A 27,437-nucleotide genomic window follows, 5' to 3' on the forward strand; every position below is an offset into this window, starting at 1 on the left:
CGTCTTTTAATATTCCTATCTAACCGTATCTACGTAGCCTCAAATCTCTCTCTTTTTACTTCTGTTTTGCGTTGATAATCTTCTTTTTCTCTGGTCCGTTAAAGAAAATTGTTGGCTCTTAAGGATAGACTCTCATGAATATTCAGCTGCTAGTGGGTTTGGGCAGCTCAGTATAGGAGGCTTGTGAGCGTGCTAATGAAAGAGCTTGTGAGGCGAGCGAACAACAGCAACAAGCCAGCAACAACAACAACAGAGGAAGAAGCAGCGTTGCCAGATTATCGTACTCAGTCATTCCCTTTATCGTTGTTGTTTTTTTTACAATCATTGCAAAAGAGACATCAATAATTAACGCTTTTGATGGTAACTTTAATTGAATGTCGTATCTTGTGTGAGTGCGACAGTCGGGGCTTAAACAGATAAATGCAATGTCCCGAGTTCGACAGTCTAGTAACTTTGGGAAGAAAGATTTATAACAGCACTGTGGGAAAAACGATAAAGAACACCACAAGAAATAGAGGACGAAGTAGTTAGAGCATTCGACTGGAGAACAAGAAACAGTATGACGAAGATAAGAAGAAACAGCCCAATTCAAGTACCGTGCGTCACAGAGGCTAAAATCCCGACGATCATACTGAACCGGACAACTATAAAAGGTTAATATACTCTTAGGGACTGTGAGGTTCTCGAAAAATGAGTGCGCAAGGAATGGTGGATATCTTTACTCGCTCACGTGACCACAAGATTTAGTTTCGCAGGTGACTCGTCGCGCACCTGAAAGCATTCCAAGGCGAGTTCTCCGCTTCATAACTCTTTTAGTCGCGGTCGGAGGAGGAGGAGGAAGAGCAGGACTGACTAACTGATTAATTGACTGACTGACTGATTGACTGACTGACTGGCCGACTGACTTACTGATTGACTGACTGACTGGCGGGCTTAAGATGATAATGGATGGACCGGCAGATGACATGTTGTGACGTGTTTCTGACTGACCTTTCAACACACACACACACACACACACACACACACACCGTGATAGTTCAACCTCTCAAACAAATAAAAGCGTAGGATGCGCTGCTTCTAGAGTCGAGATTTCACCTACAACTGCCAAAAAAAGACAAGTTACAATGATTTACAGCAAAGTACGATTTCAGTTGCACAAGTGGGTGGATTCGATTTCCTTTCGTATATAAAGCCCGGTCAAAATATATCAGTATTACATATTCAATATAAGAGAAGTAAGTAATGAAAGTAAGTTACGGGGGATAACCCGTTAGTATGTCAGTCGGTCAAGTGACGGGGGATAACCCGCCAGTCAGTCAGTCAGTCAGTCAGTCAGTCAGTCAGTCGGTCAGTATGTCAGTCGGTCAAGTGACGGGGGATAACCCGCCAGTCAGTCAGTCAGTCAGTCCGTCAGTCAGTCGGTCAGTATGTCAGTCGGTCAAGTGACGGGGGATAACCCGCCAGTCAGTCAGTCAGTCGGTCAGTCAGTCAGCCAAGAGTGGCGGAGGAAGGATCAGTCACGTAGTCAGTCAATCAGTCAAGTGTGGCGGAGGAAGGATCCATCACGCAGTCAGTAAGTCGGTCAGTCAGTCAGTCAGTTGTTATTCAAAGTGTCGGCGGGAGGATCCGTCACGAAGTTCATCATTCAAAGTGGCGGCGGGAGGATCCGTCACGAAGTTCATCATTCAAAGTGGCGGCGGGAGGATCCGTCACGAAGTTCATCATTCAAAGTGTCGGAGGGAGGATCCGTCACGAAGTTCAGCATTCAAAGTGTCGGCGGGAGGATCCGTCACGAAGTTCAGCATTCAAAGTGTCGGAGGGAGGATCCGTCACGAAGTTCAGCATTCAAAGTGTCGGCGGGAGGATCCGTCACGAAGTTCATCATTCAAAGTGTCGGATGGCTGATCCGTCACGAAGTTCAGCATTCAAAGTGTCGGAGGGAGGATCCGTCACGAAGTTCAGCATTCAAAGTGTCGGCGGGAGGATCCGTCACGAAGTTCATCATTCAAAGTGTCGGCGGGAGGATCCGTCACGAAGTTCAGCATTCAAAGTGTCGGAGGGAGGATCCGTCACGAAGTTCAGCATTCAAAGTGTCGGCGGGAGGATCCGTCACGAAGTTCATCATTCAAAGTGTCGGAGGGAGGATCCGTCACGAAGTTCAGCATTCAAAGTGTCGGCGGGAGGATCCGTCACGAAGTTCAGCATTCAAAGTGTCGGAGGGAGGATCCGTCACGAAGTTCATCATTCAAATTGGCGGCGGGAGGATCCGTCACGAAGTTCATCATTCAAAGTGTCGGAGGGAGGATCCGTCACGAAGTTCAGCATTCAAAGTGTCGGAGGGAGGATCCGTCACGAAGTTCATCATTCAAAGTGTCGGAGGGAGGATCCGTCACGAAGTTCATCATTCAAAGTGGCGGCGGGAGGATCCGTCACGAAGTTCATCATTCAAAGTGTCGGAGGGAGGATCCGTCACGAAGTTCATCATTCAAAGTGTCGGAGGGAGGATCCGTCACGAAGTTCATCATTCAAAGTGGCGGCGGGAGGATCCGTCACGAAGTTCATCATTCAAAGTGGCGGCGGGAGGATCCGTCACGAAGTTCAGCATTCAAAGTGGCGGCGGGAGGATCCGTCACGAAGTTCATCATTCAAAGTGGCGGCGGGAGGATCCGTCACGAAGTTCAGCATTCAAAGTGTCGGAGGGAGGATCCGTCACGAAGTTCATCATTCAAAGTGGCGGCGGGAGGATCCGTCACGAAGTTCATCATTCAAAGTGTCGGAGGGAGGATCCGTCACGAAGTTCATCATTCAAAGTGGCGGCGGGAGGATCCGTCACGAAGCTCAGCATTCAAAGTGTCGGAGGGAGGATCCGTCACGAAGTTCAGCATTCAAAGTGTCGGAGGGAGGATCCGTCACGAAGTTCATCATTCAAAGTGGCGGCGGGAGGATCCGTCACGAAGTTCATCATTCAAAGTGTCGGAGGGAGGATCCGTCACGAAGTTCATCATTCAAAGTGGCGGCGGGAGGATCCGTCACGAAGTTCATCATTCAAAGTGGCGGCGGGAGGATCCGTCACGAAGTTCATCATTCAAAGTGGCGGCGGGAGGATCCGTCACGAAGTTCAGCATTCAAAGTGTCGGAGGGAGGATCCGTCACGAAGTTCACCATTCAAAGTGTCGGAGGGAGGATCCGTCACGAAGTTCATCATTCAAAGTGGCGGCGGGAGGATCCGTCACGAAGTTCAGCATTCAAAGTGGCGGCGGGAGGATCCGTCACGAAGTTCATCATTCAAAGTGTCGGAGGGAGGATCCGTCACGAAGTTCATCATTCAAAGTGGCGGCGGGAGGATCCGTCACGAAGTTCAGCATTCAAAGTGGCGGCGGGAGGATCCGTCACGAAGTTCATCATTCAAAGTGGCGGCGGGAGGATCCGTCACGAAGTTCATCATTCAAAGTGGCGGCGGGAGGATCCGTCACGAAGTTCATCATTCAAAGTGGCGGCGGACGGATCCGTCACGAAGTTCATCATTCAAAGTGGCGGCGGGAGGATCCGTCACGAAGTTCAGCATTCAAAGTGGCGGCGGGAGGATCCGTCACGAAGTTCAGCATTCAAAGTGGCGGCGGGAGGATCCGTCACGAAGTTCAGCATTCAAAGTGTCGGAGGGAGGATCCGTCACGAAGTTCAGCATTCAAAGTGGCGGCGGGAGGATCCGTCACGAAGTTCAGCATTCAAAGTGGCGGCGGGAGGATCCGTCACGAAGTTCATCATTCAAAGTGACGGCGGGAGGATCCGTCACGAAGTTCATCATTCAAAGTGGCGGCGGGAGGATCCGTCACGAAGTTCATCATTCAAAGTGGCGGCGGGAGGATCCGTCACGAAGTTCAGCATTCAAAGTGGCGGCGGGAGGATCCGTCACGAAGTTCGTTATTTAAAGGGACGGAGGGAGGATCCGTCGGGATGTTCCTCATTCAAAATTATGGAGGCAGGTTCCGTCGGGGTCTGGTCATGAACCTCCTTCTGTATAAGCAGCGTCGGGGCGCCACGCGTTGAGGCCGCCGGGGAGGCGCCCGTGAGTTAGCGTGGAGCAGTCCCGCCTTCCCCTTCAGCGGCCCCGCGTGCTGCGTGCTGCTGGAACTAGAGGCCCTTCGCTGCCCAGGCCCCGCACGGCCTCCTATAGGACCTAACAAAACAGGAAACTTTGAGAAGTTTTGTCTGAAAGTAAATAGAAAACATTAAACTTAGTGACCGGGGCATCATGCAGGAATGATTTGTAAATTGAAGTGGAGGGCTTGCTGAACACGCCCTGTAGAAGGCCCCACCTCCTCTTCCTCCTTGTCCTCGATTTCGTCTTTTTCCTCTTCCTCCTCTTGCTCTTTCTCCTCTTCTTCTTCTTCCTCTTCTTCTTCTTCTTCTCCTTCCTCCTCCTCCTCCTCCTCCTCCTTTATCTTAAAACATACTCTAACGCAGGTACAGCAAGTGTCATAATCAACTCTGCAGGTCGATCTGAATAAACCACTAAAGCGGGCAGCCTCGTTATGAGCAGACTGTCTTTCTGTTGCCTGCCTTTTCTTGTTACCAATAGAGTGGTGGATGAGTGGAACAGGCTAGGCAGTCATGTTGTGAGTGTCAATACACATAGACACATTAAAAAAAAGATTAGATAAGTTCGTGGATAGTTATGTTAGGTGGGGTTAGTTTCACAAGAGCTGCCTTGCATAGACCTACCGGCCTCTTGCAGACTCCTTATGTTCTTATATATTTTTCCTATCGATTTTTTTTGTCTCTCTCTCTCTCTCTCTCTCTCTCTCTCTCTCTCTCTCTCTCTCTCTCTCTCTCAGCTTTTGTTTCCAGGAAGTTTCGGCATCGTGTTTCCTTTCTGTGTCAGCCAAATGGAACAACGTAAAAAAGCGAAGGAATGTTTTCAGTCTTCAGGTTTCCCGAGGCGCCCTTACAGCTTCACCAAAACCCCTCACACAATTACTCCTTAAATATCACTCCTCTGAGCAGGTCTGGGTGTGAGAGGGACCTGTGGGAGTCTGAGTGAGCACCGACCTCCGTCCTAAAGGGCTCAATGCATCCAAGCCAAAAATCGTGCAAACAGGGTACTGAGTTTCATCTCGAGGAGCGTAAACAATAGGAGCGCTGAAGTCATCCTAAAACTTTACTTCGCACTAGTTAGACTCATTTCGATTATTCGGTTCAGTTCTGGTCACCTTACTATAGAATGGATATCAAGATGTTAGAATCTGTACAGAGGAGGATGGCGGAAATGATCCATGGGGTGAGAAAGTTGCCGTATGAGGATAGACAAGCATTTAAATCTACACTCTCTAGAAAGGCGAAGGTTACGAGGAGACTTGATGGAAATTTATAAATGGATGAAGGGCTTTAATAGAGGGGATGTTAATCGGGTTTTGGTTGTAAAAGAGCCAGGTAAAACACGTTGCAACGGTTTTAAATTAGATAAATTCAGATTCAACAGTGACATAGGCAAGGAGGTGGATGAGTGGAGCAGGCTTGGCAGTCATGTCGTGGGTGCCAATACCATAGATACATTCAAGAAGAGGTTGGATAAATTCATGGATAGTGGGGTTAGGTGGGATTAGGCTTACAGGAGCTGCGTTGTATATAGGTCAAGCGCCCTCTTGCAGACTTCTTATGAACATGGATCAATAGCATGATATAGCCCGCCGTGCCCCTGTAGTGACCCTCTAAGTCTCTCCATTTTCTATTGCTCATCCCGTTCTCTCTCTTCCATCTTCTCAGTCTACTTTTAATAACTCATCACATCTCTTTCTCTTCTTCTTAACACACACACACTTTCATCTATTACACATATTCATCACATCACATTAATTTCTAGCGGACCTAAACGGCGTTGTACCAGCTACAACGTATGCTGCCTCGAAAAACAAACAGAAATGTTTGTTTTCGCTCGCTGGGGCCTAGGCTGCCGCTGGCAACTGGTGACCCGAGTTACGAGGTACACTCCTCTCGGTTATTTGCTGCTGTCGCTCGCAAGCTCCTGGATCATAACATCCGTCTCCACCAGAACGGCAGCAGCAGGCGGCGGCACCATACCCACCACCATCAAAGACGACCGGACCACTAACATACGCCAGGCTCGCCCGCCAGCTCCAGAACGCCTTTCGGCTTGTACGAGCACGTACGGATGCCCTTTGGACTCAAGAATCCCCCAAACCTTCAGTCCTGACGCCGACACACACAACCGCCAACTAGAGTGTTTTTTCGCCCGTCTCCAGGACTATGGCATCCAGATAAGCGTTGACAAGAGGTTTGGTTGTACCTCCCCGTCGACTTCGGCCACACCGTCTCTCCTTCAGGCATCACTCCCATCTCTTCCCGGGCGACGCCATTCAACAGTTCCCGAAGCCAAACTCAGCGCCAGCTCAAGCAGTTCCTCAGGATGATCAATTACTACAACCGCTTCATTCCACTGCGCCTTCCATCTTCCAGCCACTTACCCATGATCAAGCCCCTGCAAGAGAGGCCAGTCCCGTCACATCGCCTGACCTGTACTCCAAGCCAAGCTTTCCCAGCCAAGGAGGCACACACTCAACTCATTACACCAGCTTCCCACCTCCCAGACGCCACGCTTCAATCTCCACGGATGCCCAGACACCGGCGTTGGTGGGAGTCTTTGCAACAGCACGTAAACGGAGCCAGAAGACCCATTGCATCTTTCCCTACAGAACCCGGCCAACGCCGAGAAGAAGTAGAACGTCAGAGAACTTCCAGAGCCTACAAGGCTGTCAGAAGCGCTTCAGATACTTCAAGGTCGAAGGCCGGGAATTTCGCTATACACCGGACCCACAAGCCTGCCAACCTTCATCACCAACAAGTCCACCTACTTCCTCCCAGGCAGCTGGCACCGCCACATCGACTTCATCTCTCAGTTCACGACAGACATCCGGTACGTCAGCGGCGAAGACAACATCCCGCCGACGCTCTCTCCCGTAACATCTCTGGTAACATCCTCCTCCCTCATCGATTATGCCGCCATGCTGCAAGACCAAGTCGACCGTCCTGAGCTGGCAGCAATTGAGGGACAACCCCGCTGAAGACCTGAGGCGAGTCGATTCCAAGGGACCAACGTGCACCTGTACGCTGGACGCACTCCACGCCACACACCGGCCCTACCTGCCGAAGGAACCACCGGTACCCACATCAGGACCAGCTGCACGACCTCTGATGTCCTGGGATCCGAGCGTCACAACGATCAACAAGGACACGCTTCATATGGACGGGGATCAATAAGGTGCAGGCTTCATGTCCCCGCACCTGCGTCCAGTGCCAGGCTTGCTAAGACGCGCCACAACTCCAGACCTCCAGCAGCGTTCACGCCCCGATCCTCCAGGACTGAACACGCCACGCTGACCGTCGGCCCACTTCCAATACTCCAACGGCACACAATTCTCACCTGCGTTGACAGGTTCACGCTGCCCGAAGCTGTCCCCATCACATAACAACGGACACCATCGCCAGAGCCTCCCTCGTCAACACCTGGGTGTCGCGCTTGGGGATTAAGACCGCCAGCTACCATCCTCCGTCAATGGCTCCTCCGAGCGCTTCCACCGCCAACTCAAGGCTCGCTACAGGCAGCAAGAGTTCAGACGCAGCGACTGGACTACGACTCTGCTCCTCCCCTCTCGGCACGACTGTCCCTCAAGAAGACTTCTTGGCCACCTTCTGCAGAGCTCCTGTACGGCACCACACCCGCCTTCCAGGAGAGGCTCTTCTCGCCCACTTGGCCCTCCCTGCGACATACAGGACTACGCCAGGAACCTCAAGAACGCCATGCAGAGACTCCAACCAGTGCCGCCACCACATCACCCTCCAAGATCACCCGTAAGCCAGACCGACCTCTGCACACACGTGTTCGTAACAATGGGTGGACGCCGCCAAAGAAGCCCCTTGCTAACAGCCATATGACGGCCCGTTCGCCGGACCCAGGAGGACGCGTAAACACGTCACCATTGACCGCCACGGAAAACTCGATGTCATCGCCATCGCGGCCTGCTCCTGCAGCCGTACCCTGCAGCCCACCCCTCCACCCACTAACACCCAGTTAGTGTAGGACCACCAGCAACAGACAACAAAAATCCATTGCTTAACCCTCCTCCGTGTGTTCCTCCTCCCGTCAGTTAGGCATCTCTCAAGTCTCCTTTTCTCTTCCATTTTCTATTGCATCTCCATCTTCCATTTCTTATGAATCATGGGATCATTCAAAAGTAGTATTACTAAAAAAAATGTGATATACGCGCCCTGCCCCATTTAAAAATCAAGTGGTTAATCAGGGGTAATACTGCAACATCAACAAAACACTACTGCTACTACTACTACTACTGCTACTACTACTAAAATTGCCAGAAGTTTTAGCCTTTAACAGAATAGCAGCGACTTCATTTCCCAGTTAAAAAATTTCCACCTGATTTGGATTTATCTTATATGTCTACTTTACATTTGTGTCCCTTCCGATAACCCAACACCTTAGTTGCTTACCTGCCAGGAATTTGCATCTGAACAACTCTGCGCCCTCTGCTGCAAGCCATGGGTCGGTGTGCAAGCCTTCCTTCCTTCCTTGGCTGCAGAGGGAAAGTACTAATTAGTCCTCTTTCGGATGGAGGAATCAATAAACTTCACAAAACATTTAAACCAGGGAGGAATAACTTAGCTTTTTTATGTAGGACTGGGTTGACTAAGGCTCTCAAGTCATAGTATTTTTTTTTTCTATTCTGATCGTTAATAAAAAAAAATTGCCTTGAGGTCGGACCATAAGGCAGTCCAGTCTGAAGTTAGTTAGAATACCCTAGTTCCCCATAAAAAAAGTTAATGAAAAGATTGACCTAAGACTATGCTAATCTGTAATAAAAGTGTGTTATCCAGCGTCGACCGAGTATAATAATTATTTCCCCAATGGGAGTTAATCCGAGTGGTGCATCTTACCATTTACAAGACCTTTGTCAACACTAAGCTAAAGTGAAGAACCGGCATAATCACACACCCCCGTTACTGTATATTTTTTATTAAACATATATAAAATATTAATACAAATTCTACACACTTGCTACTGTAAACTGCACATGTAAAACAGACACCGTGGAAAGCTTACAAGTGTCAAAGAGTCGAAAAGGTCTCAAAAAAGCGTCGTTGAACACATGAATGAACAATATGAATGAATGAAATGGGCGAAGGCATAAAAAAAAAAAATATATGAGATGTGGGAGGAAAAATCGGTTTGATATAATTAGTAACATCGGCATAAAATTTTGTTGGAGTTTCCCATTATTAAATCTAAACATCCATTAATATTTTTTTCTCTCGTTTTCGTTATTATATGATGATTATTTTGAGTTCCTTAGCACATAATCTGAAAGGTCTGCCAAAAGCGTCTGTCTGTCCGTCCTTTCAGAAATACGCATAGAAATAGCCACAATGATAAAACTCGCCTCTACGAACACAGACACGAATATCATCTATCAAAAAGTCATTTAAATACACAACAACCAATAAATGAAGATAAAAACTGCAAAAAATGGGTGGATGAGGGAATAGGGAGGGTAATTAGGCTATGTGGGAAAGGGATGACGGAAGGAAGGAAGGAAGGAAGGAAGGAAGAAAGAATGGAAGGAAGTAGGGAAGGAAAGGAAGAGGAAATGGAAATCAATAAATAAAGATGAGAACGGCCAAAAAAAGTAAAGGAAAACGGATTAAGAGTGTATGGGAAGGAATGGGACGGTTATTAGGCTATGTGGGGAGGGGGGTGATGGAAGGAAGGAAAGGAGGGATGGGAAGGTAAAGGAGAGGAAATGGAAACGGGAAAAGGGTGAAAATAAATGTTTAAAGTGAGATATGGGTTAATGAGGAATGGGAATGACAGGGAGGGTCAGTAGGCTAGTTGGGAAGGGGAGACGGAAGAAAGAATGAAAATAAGGAAGGATCGGAGGAAATGGGAAGGAAATGGAAGAGGGAAACCGGAAGAAAAGAAGGAAGGATGGGAGGAAATGGAATAAGGAAATGGTAATAGTGATAATGAAGCAAGAAAAGAACGGAAGGATGCGAGGAAATGGAAAGGAAATGGAAGAGTGAAACAGGAAGAAAAGAAGGAAGGATGCGAGGAAATGGAAAGGAAATGGAAGAGTGAAACAGGAAGAAAAGAAGGAAGGATGGGAGGAAATGGAAGAGGGAAAATGTGAGTGAAAAAGAAGCAAGGAAGGAAAGGAGGGATGGGAAGGAAAAGGCGAGGAAATGGAGGAGTGAAAAAGGAAGAAAAGAAGGAAGGATGGGAGGAAATGGAAGAGGGAAACTGAGTGAAAAAGAAGCAAGGAAGAAAAGGAAGGATGGGAAGGAAAAAGCGAGGAAATGGAGGAGGGAAAAAGGTGTAAATAAAAGTTTTGGGTAATATTGAGGCCTAGAAAAAGACATGAGGGAAAAAAAGTAAGCGTTGAAACAGATGATTTCTTCCAATTATTATTAGTTAGCCTATTTAATTTTAGTCCCATCAAGCTTAAGTAAAAAGTGTATGTAAGTAATGTTTTTTTTATGATTTATATTTGGGGAGGTACACACACACACACACACACACACACACACACACACACACACACACATGGTAAATCCCCATCGCTCGTAAAGGTCTCACTTATCATTTATTTAGAACGAAGTCTGTGTCTGTCTGTCTGTCTGTATATCGTATTTGAGCCAACAGACCAAAGAGCACAGACTCGTCACCAGCAGGCATTATACCAGTTCTTTCTTTTCTTTCTTTCTATTTTTCTTCTCTCTCACTTCCTTCCTTTCTTTCTCTCTCGTGTCTATTATCTTTTCATCCTAACTCTTCGTGATAATGCGACTTAAAGAAAAAAATCGAGTAGTTATTTGTCTTTTCAAAGTTTACAGTTATTATTTTTCTTACTTTTCTGGTGCCATTTTTTTATTTATTTATTTCACTTCTATCCACTTACTAGACAAACGCCTCACTCCCCCCTCCTCGTCTGATCTCTTTCCCTGACTAATAATAACACTAATAAAATTTCTCAGCCTTCATAATAATCTTCACACAACTGTCACACACAAGCACCATCCTGTTCATAACCTTTCCCAAACAATCATATTTTAAACACTCTTCATAAATCGTTCTCTCTACACACACTAATAAGTTTACATTTTCAAATCTTCACAATTATTATCTTCACATCGTCATCATGTTCATATTAACCTTCTCCAAACAATCATATTTTAAACACACACTTCATGAACCGTTCTCTTTACATACTAATTGACTTCACATTTCGAAAACTTCACAATTATTATATTATCTTCACACCGTCATGTTTATATTAACCTTCCCCCAACAATCCTATTTTAAACACACACTTCATGAACCGTACAGCAATTAACCTTCACAATTATCTTCACGTATCTATCACGCATGTTCATAATCTTCCCCAAACAAGTCACATTAATGAAAACACACACTTATAATCAATCTCCCTCTTCACACACTCGTTTCTGAAGCCAAGTAGAGAAATAATCAGGCAAACAACTTCTCTGCTGCTGAACACAAGATGAACGCAATATATGGTAACATCAAGCACCATTGCCATACATCTCAACACCACCCTCCATACCCTTTAAATTTTCCTTTCTTAATCCACCACCCACACACTGATCCTTCCACGTACTGATAGTTATAGTAGCAGTGGTAATAATGGTGATGGTAAGGTGGTATTCAAGCAAATGAAGGAAGAGGTAAAAGTATATAATGGGGTTCCAGTAATGGTGATTTATGGTAACAAGACTATTTCAAACGTCCGATTCCACCTACATTGATCCCTTCACGCAGTAGTAGTAGTAGTAGTAATAGTAGTGATGGTAAAGCAATGGTAGTGATAGTAAAGCAAGGGGAGGAATAGGGCGGAGTAAATGGGTTTCAGAATTAAGGGATTTATGGCAACACTATTTCAAATGCCTTTCGTATAGCGCATTGACTAACGTTGCCAGATTGTCGTACTCAGGCTCTTATATTTGCTGATTTCCGACCTAAGAACTGTCTCCTCCACCCCGATAACTACATTTATTTACAGTTATCAATGAAATGGTTAGTTGTTAGATGTTTTTTCTTGCAATAGTCTTGAGCAACGTTACCAGATTGTCGTACTTGGCGTATTGTTTTTGACGATTTCTGACCAAAAAAACTATCGCACCCACAAAGATAACGATATGCATTTATAAGTATTGTTAAAATCGGTAATTATTGATGCTCTTTTTTGCAATATTTATGGGCCAGAAACCGAAAAATACAATGTTGTGCGTACGATAATCTGGTAACGTTGGACTCTTGGGTTAGAAAGTGGTAAATACGATATGTTCTGAGTACGATAATCTGGCAACGGTGATTGAAGGTAGTGATGGTGAAGGATAGTAAAGCAAGAGGTAATAGTCATAGGGTTCCAGTAACGATGATTCATGGTAACAACACTTATTTCAACGCCTCCCCGCCCTGCCAGCCAGTCGCCAGTCTGTGTTACGTGTTAGTGTATTGAGCAATGCGTTACACTTGAGGCTCACCTGGGTCAAGAAATACGGCTCTTCAGGTCACGTGGTCAGGGGAAAACGGAGCAAAGACCTGACCTCCTCCCTCTCTGACTCCTGACGATGAAATGACCGTGGGTTTGTTTACATCCTCTTCCTCGACGCCGTTATCGTACTGCACACAAAATTATCGAACTCCTTTTTCCATCATCATCCAACACTAAGGGGCATACACACACCCATACATATATGATTAGGCTTCCGTAGTTCCATGGTGGTTAGTTTTATGAGCCTTAGTACTAGTTTTGATAAGGCTTTTCGTACCCCGCACACAATTATCAAACTCCATTTCCATCATCATCCAACACTAAGGGGCATACACACACCCATACATATATGATTAGGCTTCCGTAGTTCCATGGTGGTTAGTTTTATGAGCCTTAGTACTAGTTTTGATAAGGCTTTTCGTACCCCGCACACAATTATCAAACTCCATTTTCATCACTAACATTTCCAGGGCTCACACACCCATATTTAAGGCTTACGTAGTTTTGGGTTCTATCATGGTTAGTTTTGTGAGCCTAATGCTAGCTTGAAAAGGCTTTGTACCTCACACGCAATAATTTCAACTCCATTTCTGATATTCTCAAACATTTCAGGGCTTGGTTACACTCACACACACTCACATTGATAAGGCTTTCGTAGAGGCTTGCAGTGGGTATTTCCATGGTTAGTTTTGAGCCTAGTGATAGTCTGACAAGGCTTCGCTCATGGCCCATATTCTCAGAACATTTTAGGGCTTAAACACCCACCCACATTAGATTAGGGTTTCGTAAAGGTGTAGGGTATTGCCAAGGTTAGTTTTGAGCCTAGTGATAGTTCGACAAGGCTTTTCGCTCATGGCCCATTTTCTTAAAGACTTTTTGGACTTTCGTCGAGGTTTATTGTATTACCATGGTTAGTTTTATGAGCCTTTATAAACCAAATTGTCGAGTCCGTTTATGTTATTCTGGGTTATTTTCTTTCTGCTGCCACAGTCCCAACACCTATTTTTTCCTCTCATATGTTACCTATAGCTTACATATGAGAGGAAGAGATAGGTGTTGGGACTGTGTGGCAGAGCAGAGGGGAGGAAAGGACCCGCGGGAGCCAACGCCAGACCGGCCTCGACATATTTGGAAGACTTTAGTGATAGTTCGACAAGGCTTCGCTCATGGCCCATTTTCTTAAACATTTTGGGCTTTCGTCGAGGTTTAGGGTAATACCATGGTTAGTCTTAAGAGCCTAGTGATAGCTGGACAAGGCTTCTGAACCATGGATATAACAGACACCTCATGAGAACCCGAATCATTTCCTTTGTGGCCGTACGATATATCTGTTGTGAGCCGAAAGCGTTTGAGACTGAGCCATGGGATGTCTCTGAAACTTGTCTCTCATAACATACATAATTCAGGAAGCCATATGTCTGTTTGTTGGTGTTTTTCTTCGTTCTCTTGACTAGATAAATCATAATATACAAGGACCGTACCATCTATAAACTTAAGTACTCGTGGTTTATGTACATCAATTATCTACCAGTTCAGGCCATTGGTACGCTAAGGAAAAACAGGTACAAGACTTGATTAAAATGAACTAAGGTATAATAATAATAACGGCGTGAATTACTATCATTATATACACAAGGTAATCAAAGCAGACGTAATTATAGACTAAATTAATGCAAAATATATATAAGTAGTTGGTGCCTTATTTAGAGAACGTAATATATATAGTTAATTAGTGGGATTTTTTATATTTTACAAAGCTAAAAATATAAAATAAAATCGAAAATAATATATACAATTATTATACATAGATTTCAACGAGCTGACAACCTCCCTCAAGAAAAAAGAAAAGAGAAGAAGAAAAGAAGACAAACACATTATATTATCAAGACAAGAGTGAGACATTATTTTAAGTATATACTCAGTTGATGATAATGATGATGATGATGATGATGGAGCACAAGGATAACAGTAAAATGAAAAAGGAAGGAAAAAGAAAAATGAAAGGAGTAGAAAGTGAAGTAAGGGAAGAAAGGATGAAAATTAGAGGTGCTGGAAAGGAGAGAGAGAGAGAGAGAGAGAGAGAGAGAGAGAGAGAGAGTAATTAGCATCTGTCACTTGTGGTTGCCGATAGTGGTAAGATAGGAGGTCATGGTTATTGAGAGGACGAATATATTAATGTACGAGGGAGGGAAGGAAGGAAGGGAAGGGAAGGGAAGGGATGGGAAGGGAAGGGAGGGAGGGAGGGAGGGAAGGAAGGAAGGAAGGGAAGGAAAAAAGGGAAGGAAGGAGAGAGGAAAGGAAGGATGAAGGGAAGGAAGGAAGGACAGAAGGAAGGGTAAGATAGATGGGTGGGTAGAAGAAAGGAATTATAGGAGAGAAAAGCAAAAGGAAGAAGGAAAAAAAGAATAGAAAGAAGAAAGGGAGGAGAGGAAGAAGGAAGGAAAGGAGGAAGAATGAATGGAAAGAAAAATACGGTATAAACAAATAAATATGGAAAGATTCAAAATAGAAATAAATAACAGACAAATGAGGAACGTTCAAGAAACACTAAACAAAGACAAAACAAGAACAGAATTAACAGACAAATAAATATGGCTGACTGAAACACACACACACACACACACACACACACACACACACACACACACACACACCAAGGATGAAAAAAAAAAAGATGAAAGAGGAGAGAGAGAGAGAGAGAGAGAGAGAGAGAGAGAGAGAGAGAGAGAGAGAGAGAGAGAGAGAGAGAGAGAGAGAGAGAGAGAGAGAGAGAGAGAGAGAGAGAGAGAGAGAGAGAGAGAGAGAGAGAGAATACATGACAGCGAAGGAGGTGGTGGTGGTGGTGGTGGCGGCAGAAACAACACACTCTTAATAAACTCAGTAAACAAATCACAACTATGGACGGAAGAACTCTGGTGGAGGGGCGGCGAGGTGGTGGTGGTGGTTGTGGTGGAGAGGGAAGGGAGGTGATAATGATGGAGGTAGAGAGACACAGAGGAAGGGAAGGAAGGAAGAAAGGAAGGATTGGAGAGAAAGAAAGGAGAAAGACAGACCAAGTTTTGAAAGAAGAAATAAGGAGGGAAGCAATAAGGACTGATGTTAAGAAAGGTCAGGTAAGGTCAGGTAAGGTAAGGTAGGGTCAGGTAAGATAAGGTAAGGTAAGGTCAGGTAGGGTCAGGTAAAATAAGGTAAGGTAAGGTAGGGTAGGGTCAGGTAAGATAAGATAAAGTAAGGTAAGGTAAGGTAGGGTCAGGTAAAATAAGGTTAGGTAAGGTAAGGTAGGGTCAGGTAAGATAAGGTAAGGTAGGGTCAGGTAAGATAAGGTAAGGTAAGGTCAGGTAGGGACAGGTAAGATAAGATAAGGTAAAGGAAGGTCAGTTAATGTTAGCTAGAGGTAAAGAAAGGTATGGTAAGATGGGCAAGTTAAGGGGGGAACTAAATTGATGTGAGGTAAGATTAGGTCAGGTCAGGATAGGTTAGGTCAGGTAAGGTACAAGAGCTTTTCCTGGCCACCTTTCTTCACCTCTACGCCTCCCCACATGAGCAAGTTATCCTAAGTCACTCCAGAGGTAATGAACAACAACGACAACAACAACAACGTAGGCTGAAAGGGAGGGGGAAAGAAGGGCAAGAGAAAAAAAAGGATGAAGAAAAGTGAAAGAGAAGAAAGAGGGAAGAAGGGAAGGGGAAGAGGAAGGAAAAGGGGCTGTAAGTCTATAAGGAAGAGATAGGATAAGGGTAAAGAAGGGTAGGGGAGAGGGAAGGGAAGGGAGGGGAATGGAATGGAATGGAAGGGAAAGGAAGGCTAGGGAAGGGGAGACGAAGGGAAGGCTAGGGAAGGGAAGGGAGGCGAAGGGAGGGCTAGGGGAGGGAAGGGAAGGGAAATGAAGGGAAGGGAAGGGAAGGGAAGGCTAGGGAAGGGAAGAGAAGGGAGGCTGTCTACACGAAAACACATTCCATATAAAATCGATGAAGCAAAGAGAGATTGACTTCTACAAAACTTTCTCTACCTCACTTTATTTTTTTCACTCACTCACTTACTCCCTCTCTCTCTCTTTCTCTTTAACTTCCACTCTTTTCATGCCCTTATCTCTCTTTTCTTTTTCGTCTTTCTTTTACACTCATCTACTCACTTCCACAAAATCATTTCTCTCACTTGTTTGCGTTCAATTCCACGTACACATTTATCTTTTCCGTATTTGCATCGTTTCGTGTAAGTGTTTTTCTCCCTCCTTAATTACTCCTCTCTCTCCATTCAGTTTATCTTGTGTCCTCTTTCCTCCTCCCTATTCCAAGCCCTCCAATCACTCCTACCATTCCTCCTCCTCCTTCGTGGCAATAAACTTGCTGTAGACTCTCGTAGCTGGGCGGCGAGGGAGTGACCTGCCCGTATACCGCAGAGGGCGCCGCCACGGACGCTATGTACGTGGTGGTGGAGGAGGAGGAGGCCGAGGAGGACGAGGCGGAGGGCGAGGAGGAGGCGGATGACTTGTGGCGGAGGGCGGGCGGTGACGCGTACTGGGTGAAGATGGGTGATGATGAGCGGTCGTAGAGGCACGCAACGGGCTTCGCGTCGTGGTGGATGGTCGGCGTGAGGCTGCGTGGGGAGTCGCAGAACGCGGCACTGAAGAGAGGCGTCGTGCAGAGCGGCGAGGCGGAGCGATCCACTGTGACGCCGACTCCTGGGTGTGACGAAGACTGCTGTTGCTGTTGTCCCTGCCCCGCCGAAGAACCACCAGCACCAGCAGAAGAGGCGTGATGGTGGAGGTGATGGGTGTTACTACTGCTGCTATACTGACGGAGGGTGGTTTGGGCTGCCGCCGCTGAGGCCTGGGATGGGGGCGGAGGCGGCGGGGGCGTGTTCGTAGTGGTGACAAGATCCTGGAGCGTCTTGGCGTCCATAATGAGCTCCGGCGAGAGGCTGCTGTAGTCTGGGGGCGACTCGTAGGGCGGCGGGGAGTCCTTCATCCACTTTTTGACGACGATCCCGTGAGTCTCCGTCAGGTAGGTGATGTTGGCGGCCTGTGGAGGGAGAGACGGTGAGTAGGTGGAGGGAGAGGAGGGAAAAGGGTGGAAGAGTTGGGGGAGGGGGAGGGAGAGGGTAGGGAGGGGAAGGAGAGAAGGGAGAGGGTGGGCAGGGGAAGGAGAGGAGGGAAAATGGAGGAAGGGTAGGGGGAGGGAGAGGGAGACGGTGTGTGTGTGTGTGTGTGTGTGTGTGTGTGTGTGTGTGTGTGTGCTTAGGAAGGGTGTGGCCAGGCGGAAACGAGAGGAGGAGGAGGAGGAGGAGGAGGAGGAGGAAGGATGTGCGTGAGCGTGCAAAGTGGATTGGTGGAGGAGGAGGTGGTGGTGATAGTGGTGGTGGTGGTGGTGGTGGTGGTAGTGTGGATGGGTGTGGCGAGGAAGTGTGTATAACGATAGTGGTAATTTGATGTGGAAGAGGAGGAGGAGGAGGAGGAGGAGGAGGAGGAGGAGGTAGGGTAAAGCAGGTGATATAGGTGAGTGTGTCCTGAGAGAGAGAGAGAGAGAGAGAGAGAGAGAGAGAGAGAGAGAGAGAGAGAGAGAGAGAGAGAGAGAGAGAGAGAGAGAGAGAGAGAGAGAGAGAGAGAGAGCACACAATACAATAGATAAAAAAGTAGATAAGAAAAGGGAAACAGAGAAAAAAAAGATAAATAAAGCGAAGAAAAAAAAAAAAAGTGAAGGTGTGGCTTGAGAGGTGACGTAGGTGTGGGTAGGCAGAGGAGGAGGAGGAGGAGGAGGAGGAGGAGGAGGAAAAGGAGGAGGAGGAAGGTGATGTGACTAGGCCTTGGGTATGACGTGCGTGGTGATGATGATGGTGGTGGTGGTGGTGGTGGTGGAGCGGGGGGAGGGGGTAAGGGGGGGGGGCACACTCAGGTAATTAAGGTGTCGGGAGAGATAACAATTAACCTGATGGCAAGAGTGGGAGGGAGGGAGGGAGGGAGGGAGGGAGGGAGAAGGAGGTAGGATGGCATGAGAGAGACAGTAAAAGGTAAAATGAGCTAGTTTCTCTCTCTCTCTCATACGGCAGGAGCCTCACACAGTTCACTTTCATTTTTATCCCTTTACTCACTCCTCCTCCTCCTTTCACTTTTCCTCCTCCTCCTCCTCCTCCTCCTCCTCTTCCGACTCTTCACTGCACTTGGAGAGCATGAGGAGAAGAGGCTGGTAATAGGAATGTCTGGAGGAGGAGGAGGAGGAGGAGGAGGTAAAAGAAGACGGAGAGGAAGGGGAACCAGATGAAGGAGACAACTTCCAAAGACTCAAAGAGAGGACTCGTCATGGGGGGTGGGGAGAGAGAGAGAGAGAGAGAGAGAGAGAGAGAGAGAGAGAGAGAGAGAGAGAGAGAGAGAGAGAGAGAGAGAGAGAGAGAGAGAGAGAGAGAGAGAGAGAGAGAGAGAGAGAGAGAGAGAGAGAGAGAGAGAGAGAGAGAGGGGGGGAGAAACGAAACTGGTTGAAGGATAAGAGTACGAAAAGAGGGGGGGAGGCAAAACGGGGGTGGAGGGGTGAGAGAGGAATTCCTTAAGTTATGAAGAAAATGAGGAGGAGGAGGAGGAGGAGGAGGAGAGAAGTAGGAGAGAAGGAGGAGAAGATCTAGCTGAGAGACAGACAGACAGACACAGATAAAAAGATTGACAGACACAGACGAAGAAAATGACAGGCAGACAGAAACAGGACAGGGACAGAGGTAGAGAGTGACAGAAAACACACACACACACACACACACACACACACACACACACACACACACACACACACAGATATAGAGACAGACAGAGTGAGACAAAAAGACAGAGACAGACACAAATAAAAACAGAGTGAGACAAAAACATAGAAAGACAGAGGCAAAAACAGAGAGAGAGAGAGAGAGAGAGAGAGAGAGAGAGAGAGAGAGAGAGAGAGAGAGAGAGAGAGAGAGAGAGAGAGAGAGAGAGAGAGAGAGAGAGAGAGAGAGAGAGAGAGAGAGAGAGAGAGAGAGAGAGAGAGAGAGAGAGAGAAAAACACAAAGATAGATTCAAAAACAGAGAACAAGACAGAATAACACACAGACGAACAGACAGACAGCGAGCCATTACCTGCGAGCCCGTGCTGCCCGCGGAGGCCGAGGTGTCGTAGGGGTCTTGACAGCAGGGGCAGCAGGGGGGGCGGCGCATAAGCAGGAAGATGAGCAGCGCCACGGTGGTCAGCACGAAGAGCAGGAACAGGGTGGTGATCAGCATGTTGTACACCTGCAAGGGCGGGCACAGGTGAGACAGGTGTGCGGGAAATAGTCACGTGTGTGCATAAAAGGAAAGTTAGGGGGTATGATATTATGTTACAGGTGCGCGTGGCCTCAGTGTTCCTCTCCGTCGCACTGTCCCTTGAATATGTATGATGATAAGATGAAAATAAAGAACAGACGTGAGGAGGGGAAGCAAGGAAGGCTACAGAAACAAAACAGCAACATTTTGACCATACAATAAATATATACGAATGCAACGAATATTTTTTTCTAGTTACATTAGAGAAAGACTAAACAGGTGTCTGGAGGGAGGAAAAGGACAGGTAGGCAAGAGGAAAAAGGGAACCAATACAACATTCTTTTTCCTCTCAATCTCCTCCACTGCCGTAAAAGAACACGAAGCAAGGTGGTGACGAGCAAGTGATTCACCTTTGAGATAATGGGAAACAGGTTAAACAGGTAATAGGGAGTGACAGGTGGCCAGGTGTGTTACATAAGGTGTGAGTCAGGGCAGGCAAGGCAAGAGACGACGGGACACAAACACCAGATAAGGAAAACAAAAGAAAGGTGGATAAAGTGAAAACAAAGAAAGGAGATAGAGAGGGATACAGAGGGTAAAATAGGAGAGACAGAGATAGAAAGGTGTGTAATATAAGGTGTGAAAATGGACAGGTAAGAGAAGACGAGACACAAACACAAGAACAAAGAACAGAACAAAAGAACAAAAAAATAACAAAACAAGAACGAAGATGAACAAGGTGAAAGAAGAGAGAACAGAAAGAGATAGAGAGAGATGCAAAAGGTAAAAGGGAGCGATAACTATTCAGGTGTCTTATGTAAGGTGTGAGTTTGGACAGGTAACAGAAGACGAGACAAGAACGAAGATGAACAAGGTGAAATAGAAAGAACAAAGAGATAGAGAGAGATGCAAAAGGTGAATCAGGAGGCGATAGACAGACAGGTGTGTTATATAAGGTGAGAAATTGGGCAGGTAAGAGAAGAGAGGATTGAACACAAATACAAAATAAGAACAAAACAATGATGAATAAGGTGAAAAAGAGGAAAGAAAGAATAGAAAGATAGAATAGAGAGAAAGATAGAGAGAGAAAGATAGAGAGAACGATAGAGAGAGAAAGAATAGAGTGAAAGATAGAGAGAAAGAATAGAGAGAAAGAATAGAGTGAAAGATAGAGAGAAAGAATAGAGAGAAAGAATAGAGATTGAAAGAATAGAGAAAGATAGAGACACACAAAAGCTAAAACACACTAAGACTTTGAAAGAGGAGAGGAGGCGGAGGCAGAGAAAGGCAGGTGTAGGGCAGGTAAAGACGAGAGGGGCTGGCGGTGCTGGGGTACGGAGAGCAGGTACGAGATGGCAGGGTTAGGACAAGTTGTATTTACCCGCCTTTCGAGGAAGCGGAGGGAAGGGAAGGTGAGTGACTAAGGCGTTCGGAAGGAGAGGAGACCAGACGAAGGGGAGGAAAGGAGACAAGACGAAGAGGTGAAGGAGTACGAAGGGAGAGAAGAGCAGGTGTAGGAAGGGAGGAAAGTGTATCAGGGCACTAGAGAATATGAGAAAAGAGGGAAAGTGGTAAAAACGAAGTGGAGTTTTTATAGGAAGTGGAATGAAGTTGAAGAGGAAGAGAAGAGGTAAGATGATGTAATAAAAGGTTAGGAATAAAGAAAAGTGTATCAGGGCACTAGAGAATATGAGAAAAGTGTATCAGGGCACTAGAGAATATGAGAAAAGAGGGAAAGTGGTAAAAACGAAGTGGAGTATTTATAGGAAGTGGAATGAAGTTGAAGAGGAAGAGAAGAGGTAAGATGATGTAATTAAAGGTTAGGGAGAAAGGAAAGTGTATCAGGGCACTAGAGAATATGAGAAAAGAGGGAAAGTGGTAAAAACGAAGTGGAGTATTTATAGGAAGTGGAATGAAGTTGAAGAGGAAGAGAAGAGGTAAGATGATGTAATAAAAGGTTAGGGAGAAAGAAAAGTGTATCAGGGCACTAGAGAATATGAGAAAAGAGGGAAAGGGGTAAAAACGAAGTGAAGTATTTATAGGAAGTGGAAGGAAGTTGAAGAGGAAGTAGCTAGCAAGAAAGAGAAGAGGTAAGATGATCTAATAAAAGGTTAGGAAGGGAGGAAACTGCATCAACGCGCTGAAGATTATGAGAAAAGAAGAAAAGTGGTAAAAACGAAGTGGAGTATTTATAGGAATTGGAAGGAAGTTGAAGAGTAAGAGAAGAGGTAAGATGATGTAACAATAGGTTAGGAAGAAAGGAAACTGCATCAACGCGCTAGAGAATATGAGACAAGGAGGAAAGAGGTAAAACAAGTGGAGGACATAGGAGAGAAAGGTAAATTAAAGGTAGGAGAATAGGTAAGACTAAGGTGAAGTATGTCAAGTATAAGACAAACTATATCAACGCACTAAAGAACATAGACAAAGAGGGAAAGAAGTAAAACAAGTTGAGTATATAGAAGGAGAAAAGGAAATAAGAGGTAGTAGTTAACAGGTAAGATATATGGTGAAGAAGCAGGAATAGAGTATATTAAGATGTTAGGAAGGAAATGAACTGAATCAATGCGCGAGATAATATATACAAAGAGAAAGAGTGAAACATGTGAAGTATTTAAGAGGAGTGAAAGGAAACTGAAGGATAGGAAAGGAAGAAAAAGAGTGAGGGAGGAGGAGGAGAGAGAAGGAAAGAAAATTAAGGAAAATAACAAAAAGAGGATAATGAAGGATGGAAGGAGAGCACTAAGGAAGAGAGAGAGAGAGAGAGAGAGAGAGAGAGAGAGAGAGAGAGAGAGAGAGAGAGAGAGAGAGAGAGAGAGAGAGAGAGAAAGAAAGGAGAGGTGGAGAGAAAGGGAGGAAAGGAAAGGCTGGTTAGGAATGCATTTACGCACCTCTCAACACACAAAACAAAACAAAAAAAGAAAAAAAAAGAAAGAAAAAAAAAGGAAAAAGAAAAGACAGACGCAAAACAAGAGGAGCATACTTCGAAGGACACACACACACACACACACACACACACACACACACACACACACACACACACACACACACACACACACACAGGTTATGGTTTTGGGCGCAAGTATGTATTTGTGCACCACTTTAGGAGGAGGAGGAGGAGGAGGAGGAAGAGGAGAAGAGAGAGAGGAAGAGAGAGAGGGAGGCAGAGAGGGGCGGGGGGGGGGGGGGGTAGACGTAGAACCAATGGAGCATATACAGACGAAGGAGAGTGGGGGGGGGAGGAGGAGGAGGAGGAGGAAGGGCAAGGTAAGGGCAGGTGGAGGTGAGTCAAAGGGCGAAGGAGGAGAATAAGCGAAACAGGGAGGGAGCAATGGAGAAGACTTGTTTGTGTGTGTGTGGGGGGGGGGGGGGGGGGAGGCGTTGGAGGTGAAACTCATGGGTGTAGGAGGAGGAGGAGGAAAGGGAGAAGACAGGCCACATGGGGAAGACAGGTCTGTGTGTGTGTGTGTGTGTGTGTGTGTGTGTGTGTGTGTGTGTGTGTGTGTGTGTGTGTGTGTGTGTGTGTGTGTGTAGGACAGGGAAGGTACAAGAGAAAAAAGGAGGAGGAGGTGGAGGAGGAACAGGTGTATAATAGTGAGAGTGGTGGTGGACAGGTGTGTGTGTGGCAGGTGTGGGAGGTTAATTAAGGTGTTCAAAGGGAAATCCACGCAGGTAACGCGAAGAAAACGGAAAGACGGACACGGCAATGGGAAGCTACGTTATTTATTCATCTATTCATTTTCTTATCTATTCCTTTTATACGTTCAAGGAGACAGACCAAGAAAGCCAAAACAAAACCATAAGAAAAATAGGGATAAAAATATGAAAAAATAAGAAAAAATAAGAAAAAAATACAGAAAAAATGAAACTTCAACATTCATATAAAAAAACACAAGATACCAAAAAAAACTAATATGAAAGCACTAATTAAAGAACGATTATACAGGTGATAAATGAGACAGGTGAACGGGTTAGAAAGGGTGTTAGGAGACTCATCAAGGTAAGAGTTAAATAGAAGGTAAGGCAGGGCAGGTACGTAGGTAGGTAGGTCAGTTGGTAGGCAGGTAAGCAAGTAGACAGATAGATAGATAGATAGATAAACAGATATGTACGGTACTGTACAAGGTAGGGAGGACGCTCTTGCCATCGATATGTCTGATAATATAGACTTTAACCCTTCCTTTAGCCCTGACCTTCTACACTGATTGCTAGGCTACCACACTGTTGCCACGTTGAAAAGACAGGTACGTGATAGCTCCCCAGGTGTACTCTTAAAATAGGTACGGATAAAAGAAGAGGGGGATAAAGAAAGGTGAAGTTAAAGTCGAAAGTCCACAGCTGCCAGACGAGATAGGAAGGAGGGCGCCGCGGGAGGTAGGAAAAAAAAGGTAAGTATGTGTGATTAATTAGAAAAAGGTGTCTGTGATAGGTAAGAAAAAGGTGTTTGAGATTACGTCATGGAGGTGAAATATAGGTGAGAGAGAGAGAGAGAGAGAGAGAGAGAGAGAGAGAGAGAGAGAGAGAGAGAGAGAGAGAGAGAGAGAGAGAGAGAGAGCGTATAGTATGCAGAGTACATCAATTAAATGAGATAAGAACAACAACAAAAACAAGCGCTTCTGATAAGAGTGACGACACACACACACACACACACACACACACACACACACACACACAGACAAAAAAAAAAAAAAGCCGATATAATGAACTACCGCAATATAATAAGAAGTAGTAATAAATGGAGAAAAAAAAAAAGCAGACAGGTAATAAACATCGCACGTGGAGCAAAAAAAAAAAAAAAGGGGGGGCATTAGTAGTATTAATAACAGGTATGAAGAAAATAAAAAAAAAAAAAAAAAAAATTGAGGTGGTGATGAACAGGAATAAAAAAAAAAAATACATAAAACATTTGAAAGGTTGTAAATAAGTAATGTCAAGAGATAAAAAAAAGGCGATAGATAGATAGATAGAGAGAGAGAGAGAGAGAGAGAGAGAGAGAGAGAGAGAGAGAGAGAGAGAGAGAGAGAGAGAGAGAGAGAGAGAGAGAGAGAGAGAAGAATTAGTGAACCTTTAAATACGCTACTAGGGATAAGTTAGATCAGTGACGCTCTTCTCTTTTGATACACTACTCTGCGCGATTTGAATTAGTGACCCTTTCATAATTATACGCCGTCCATACGTTAGATTAGTGTGAATAACAATAACCGCAGATGAGATATAAACGTACACTAAATAACAGGAAAAATAATGCTAAATAAATAAAAGTTAATAAAGAAGAATACTAATAAATACTAATAGGTACTAATAACAAATACAACAAATAAATACTTCTAATAAATAATACTAATAAATAATACTAATCATACTAATAAATAATACAAATAAATACTAATACGTACTAATAACAAATACTACTAATAAAATAATAATGAATAAGTTCCATCGACCAAAATAAAAGAATAGATATAAAAATGACGTAAATTAAATAAAAATAAAGAGTTAGAGAGAATTGCAACATCCTTCTCATTAATATTTCTCTTAAACTCCAAAACAAACAGCAGAAAAAAAACTATGAATAAACGCATAAAATTAACAACAAAATAAATAATAAAACATTGAAAAAAGGTAAAAAAAAAAAACATATGCAAATTGAAACCCTTAACACATTATAATATTATTTTTTTGTTGTTTATATTTTTTTTTTTATTCTTATTTCTCCACTTACTCATTCGTCTCTCTCTCTCTCTCGCCTACACCCTCGCCCACGCCTCACCTACACATTCTCCTAAACTTACTGATGGTAGCCTTGGAGGAGGAGGAGGAGGAGGAGATAATGAAGCGTCTCTCGCGTACCCATGAGTGAAGAACGAGGAAATGATGATGGAAATGATAAAGATTAGAATATGTATAAGTTTAATGGTGCTGCTGTTGATGATGATGATGATGGTGATAATGATGGTGGTGATGATGATGATGATGATGATGGTGATGATGATGATGATGATGGTCCTCCTCCTCCTCCTCCTCCTCCTCTAATTTAATAACAAACAACAAGAAGAACAAAAACACGAAATAAACAGGACGAGGAGGAAGAAGAGGAGGAGGAGGAGGAGGAGGAGGAGGAGGAGGAGAAGAAAAAGAGATTAAAAGGAATATAAGAAAAGGAAAGAGAACCAGAAGCAGGAACAGGAGGAGGAGGAGGAGGAGGAGGAGGAAGAAGAAGAAGAAGAAGAAGAAGAAGAAGAAGAAAAAGAAGAAGAAGAAGAAGAAGAAGAAGAAAAGAAAATATTAGAAGAAAGAGAGAATAAAGGAATAGAAGGAATATAAAGAGAACCAGAAGCAGCATCAGGAGGAGGAGGAGAAGGAAGAGGAGGAGGAGGAGGAGGGGGAGGAGGAGGAGGAGCAGGAGGAGGAGGAGTGTTAAGTCCCTCTGAAGATGATCTATGACGATGTTTTATTTGTGGAAACGACCTTCTGCCGGTGACGAAGAGGAGGAGGAGGAGGAGGAGGAAGAGGAGCAGGAGAAGGGTAATTTACATCTGTCAAACTTCGGAAAAAAAATATAATGAGATACAGGGAGGTTAAAATTATTATTATTATTATTATTATTATTATTATTATTATTGCTTTTTAGTATTAGTATTATCAGCCTCTCAAGGGCTAAGGAGACAGATATGAGCACCGACGCCATGCGCAGCAAAAATGTATGCCAAAAAAATCGCTTATCATTAGTCATCATCATCATCATCATCATCATCATCATGGATTTTACTAATATATTAATTTTGTAAGTACGCAACAAAATAGATAGACAGAGAGAGAGAGAGAGAGAGAGAGAGAGAGAGAGAGAGAGAGAGAGAGAGAGAGAGAGAGAGAGAGAGAGAGAGAGTTCAAACGCGTGCTGTCGGGGAGGTCAGATTAGCTCATTAACTACCTTGCAAGGCAGGTAATGGGACGCCAACACACGCCTTGTTGGGTCATTACTGTTATGGTTATTGTTGTTATTATTATAGGTATTATTACTACTATTACTACTATTATTGGCAGTAGTAGTAGTAGTACAAGTAATAGTAGTGATGGCTGTGGTGATAGTATTATTATTATTATTATTATTATTATTATTATTATGAGTAGTACAAGTGGCAGTATTAATAGTAGCTGCAGTAGTAATAGTAGCTGCAGTAGTAGTAGTAGTAGTAGTAGTAGTAGTAGTAGTAGTAGTAGTAGTAGTAGTAGTAGTAGTAGTAGTAGTAGTAGTAGAGTCCGTTTCATTCCGTCTGTCCACTCGCGAACGTGGATGTCGAACCTGCGCATTGTGAGTTCGTGATTGCGTGACGATCAACTTTATATTTCCAGTGATATATCTGAATGATTGTGTCTTTTCGTGTGCTTGTATGTTAGATTATATATGATTATCGATGCAAACGACTGAGTTGGGTTTTTGTATAAATAAACATTCAAATATATCATAGAAAAATAAGCTTGAATTACAACAGTTCATTTTCACGCATTCACGAACTAGAAATGTGCAGGAGCCACATCCATCAAAATTCCCGCTCTCTTGGTGGACAGACGGAATGAAACA

General features: G+C 44.8%; 2 protein-coding genes across 4 annotated transcripts in view; both read right to left on the minus strand.

Annotated features, from left to right (window-relative positions):
* The window catches only part of LOC126980966 (uncharacterized protein KIAA1522-like), a 78,435-nt gene that overhangs the window by 20,145 nt on the left and 30,853 nt on the right, over positions 1 to 27,437 (minus strand). For 2 of the 3 annotated variants that reach the window (XM_050831523.1, XM_050831467.1), the window contains exons 1-2: positions 12,589 to 13,547; positions 8,521 to 8,603 (exon numbers count right to left, since the gene is read on the minus strand). The gene's annotated coding sequence lies outside the window, so the exon portion shown is untranslated. Of the gene's footprint in view, positions 1 to 8,520; positions 8,604 to 12,588; positions 13,548 to 27,437 lie in introns of those variants that run through there. The other variant, XM_050831484.1, reaches the window with a different exon arrangement.
* Positions 15,926 to 27,437, minus strand: part of LOC126980960 (uncharacterized) — a 41,621-nt gene continuing 30,109 nt past the window's right edge. Inside the window, exons 2-3 of the mRNA XM_050831444.1 lie at positions 19,691 to 19,843; positions 15,926 to 17,621 (exon numbers count right to left, since the gene is read on the minus strand). Of these exons, the coding sequence (XP_050687401.1) occupies positions 16,860 to 17,621; positions 19,691 to 19,843 (915 nt within the window). The 3' untranslated portion in view covers positions 15,926 to 16,859. The remainder of the gene's footprint in view (positions 17,622 to 19,690; positions 19,844 to 27,437) is intronic.

The sequence above is a fragment of the Eriocheir sinensis genome, chromosome 4 (assembly GCF_024679095.1).
Source record: "Eriocheir sinensis breed Jianghai 21 chromosome 4, ASM2467909v1, whole genome shotgun sequence".
NCBI classification, from domain to species: Eukaryota; Metazoa; Arthropoda; class Malacostraca; order Decapoda; family Varunidae; genus Eriocheir; species Eriocheir sinensis.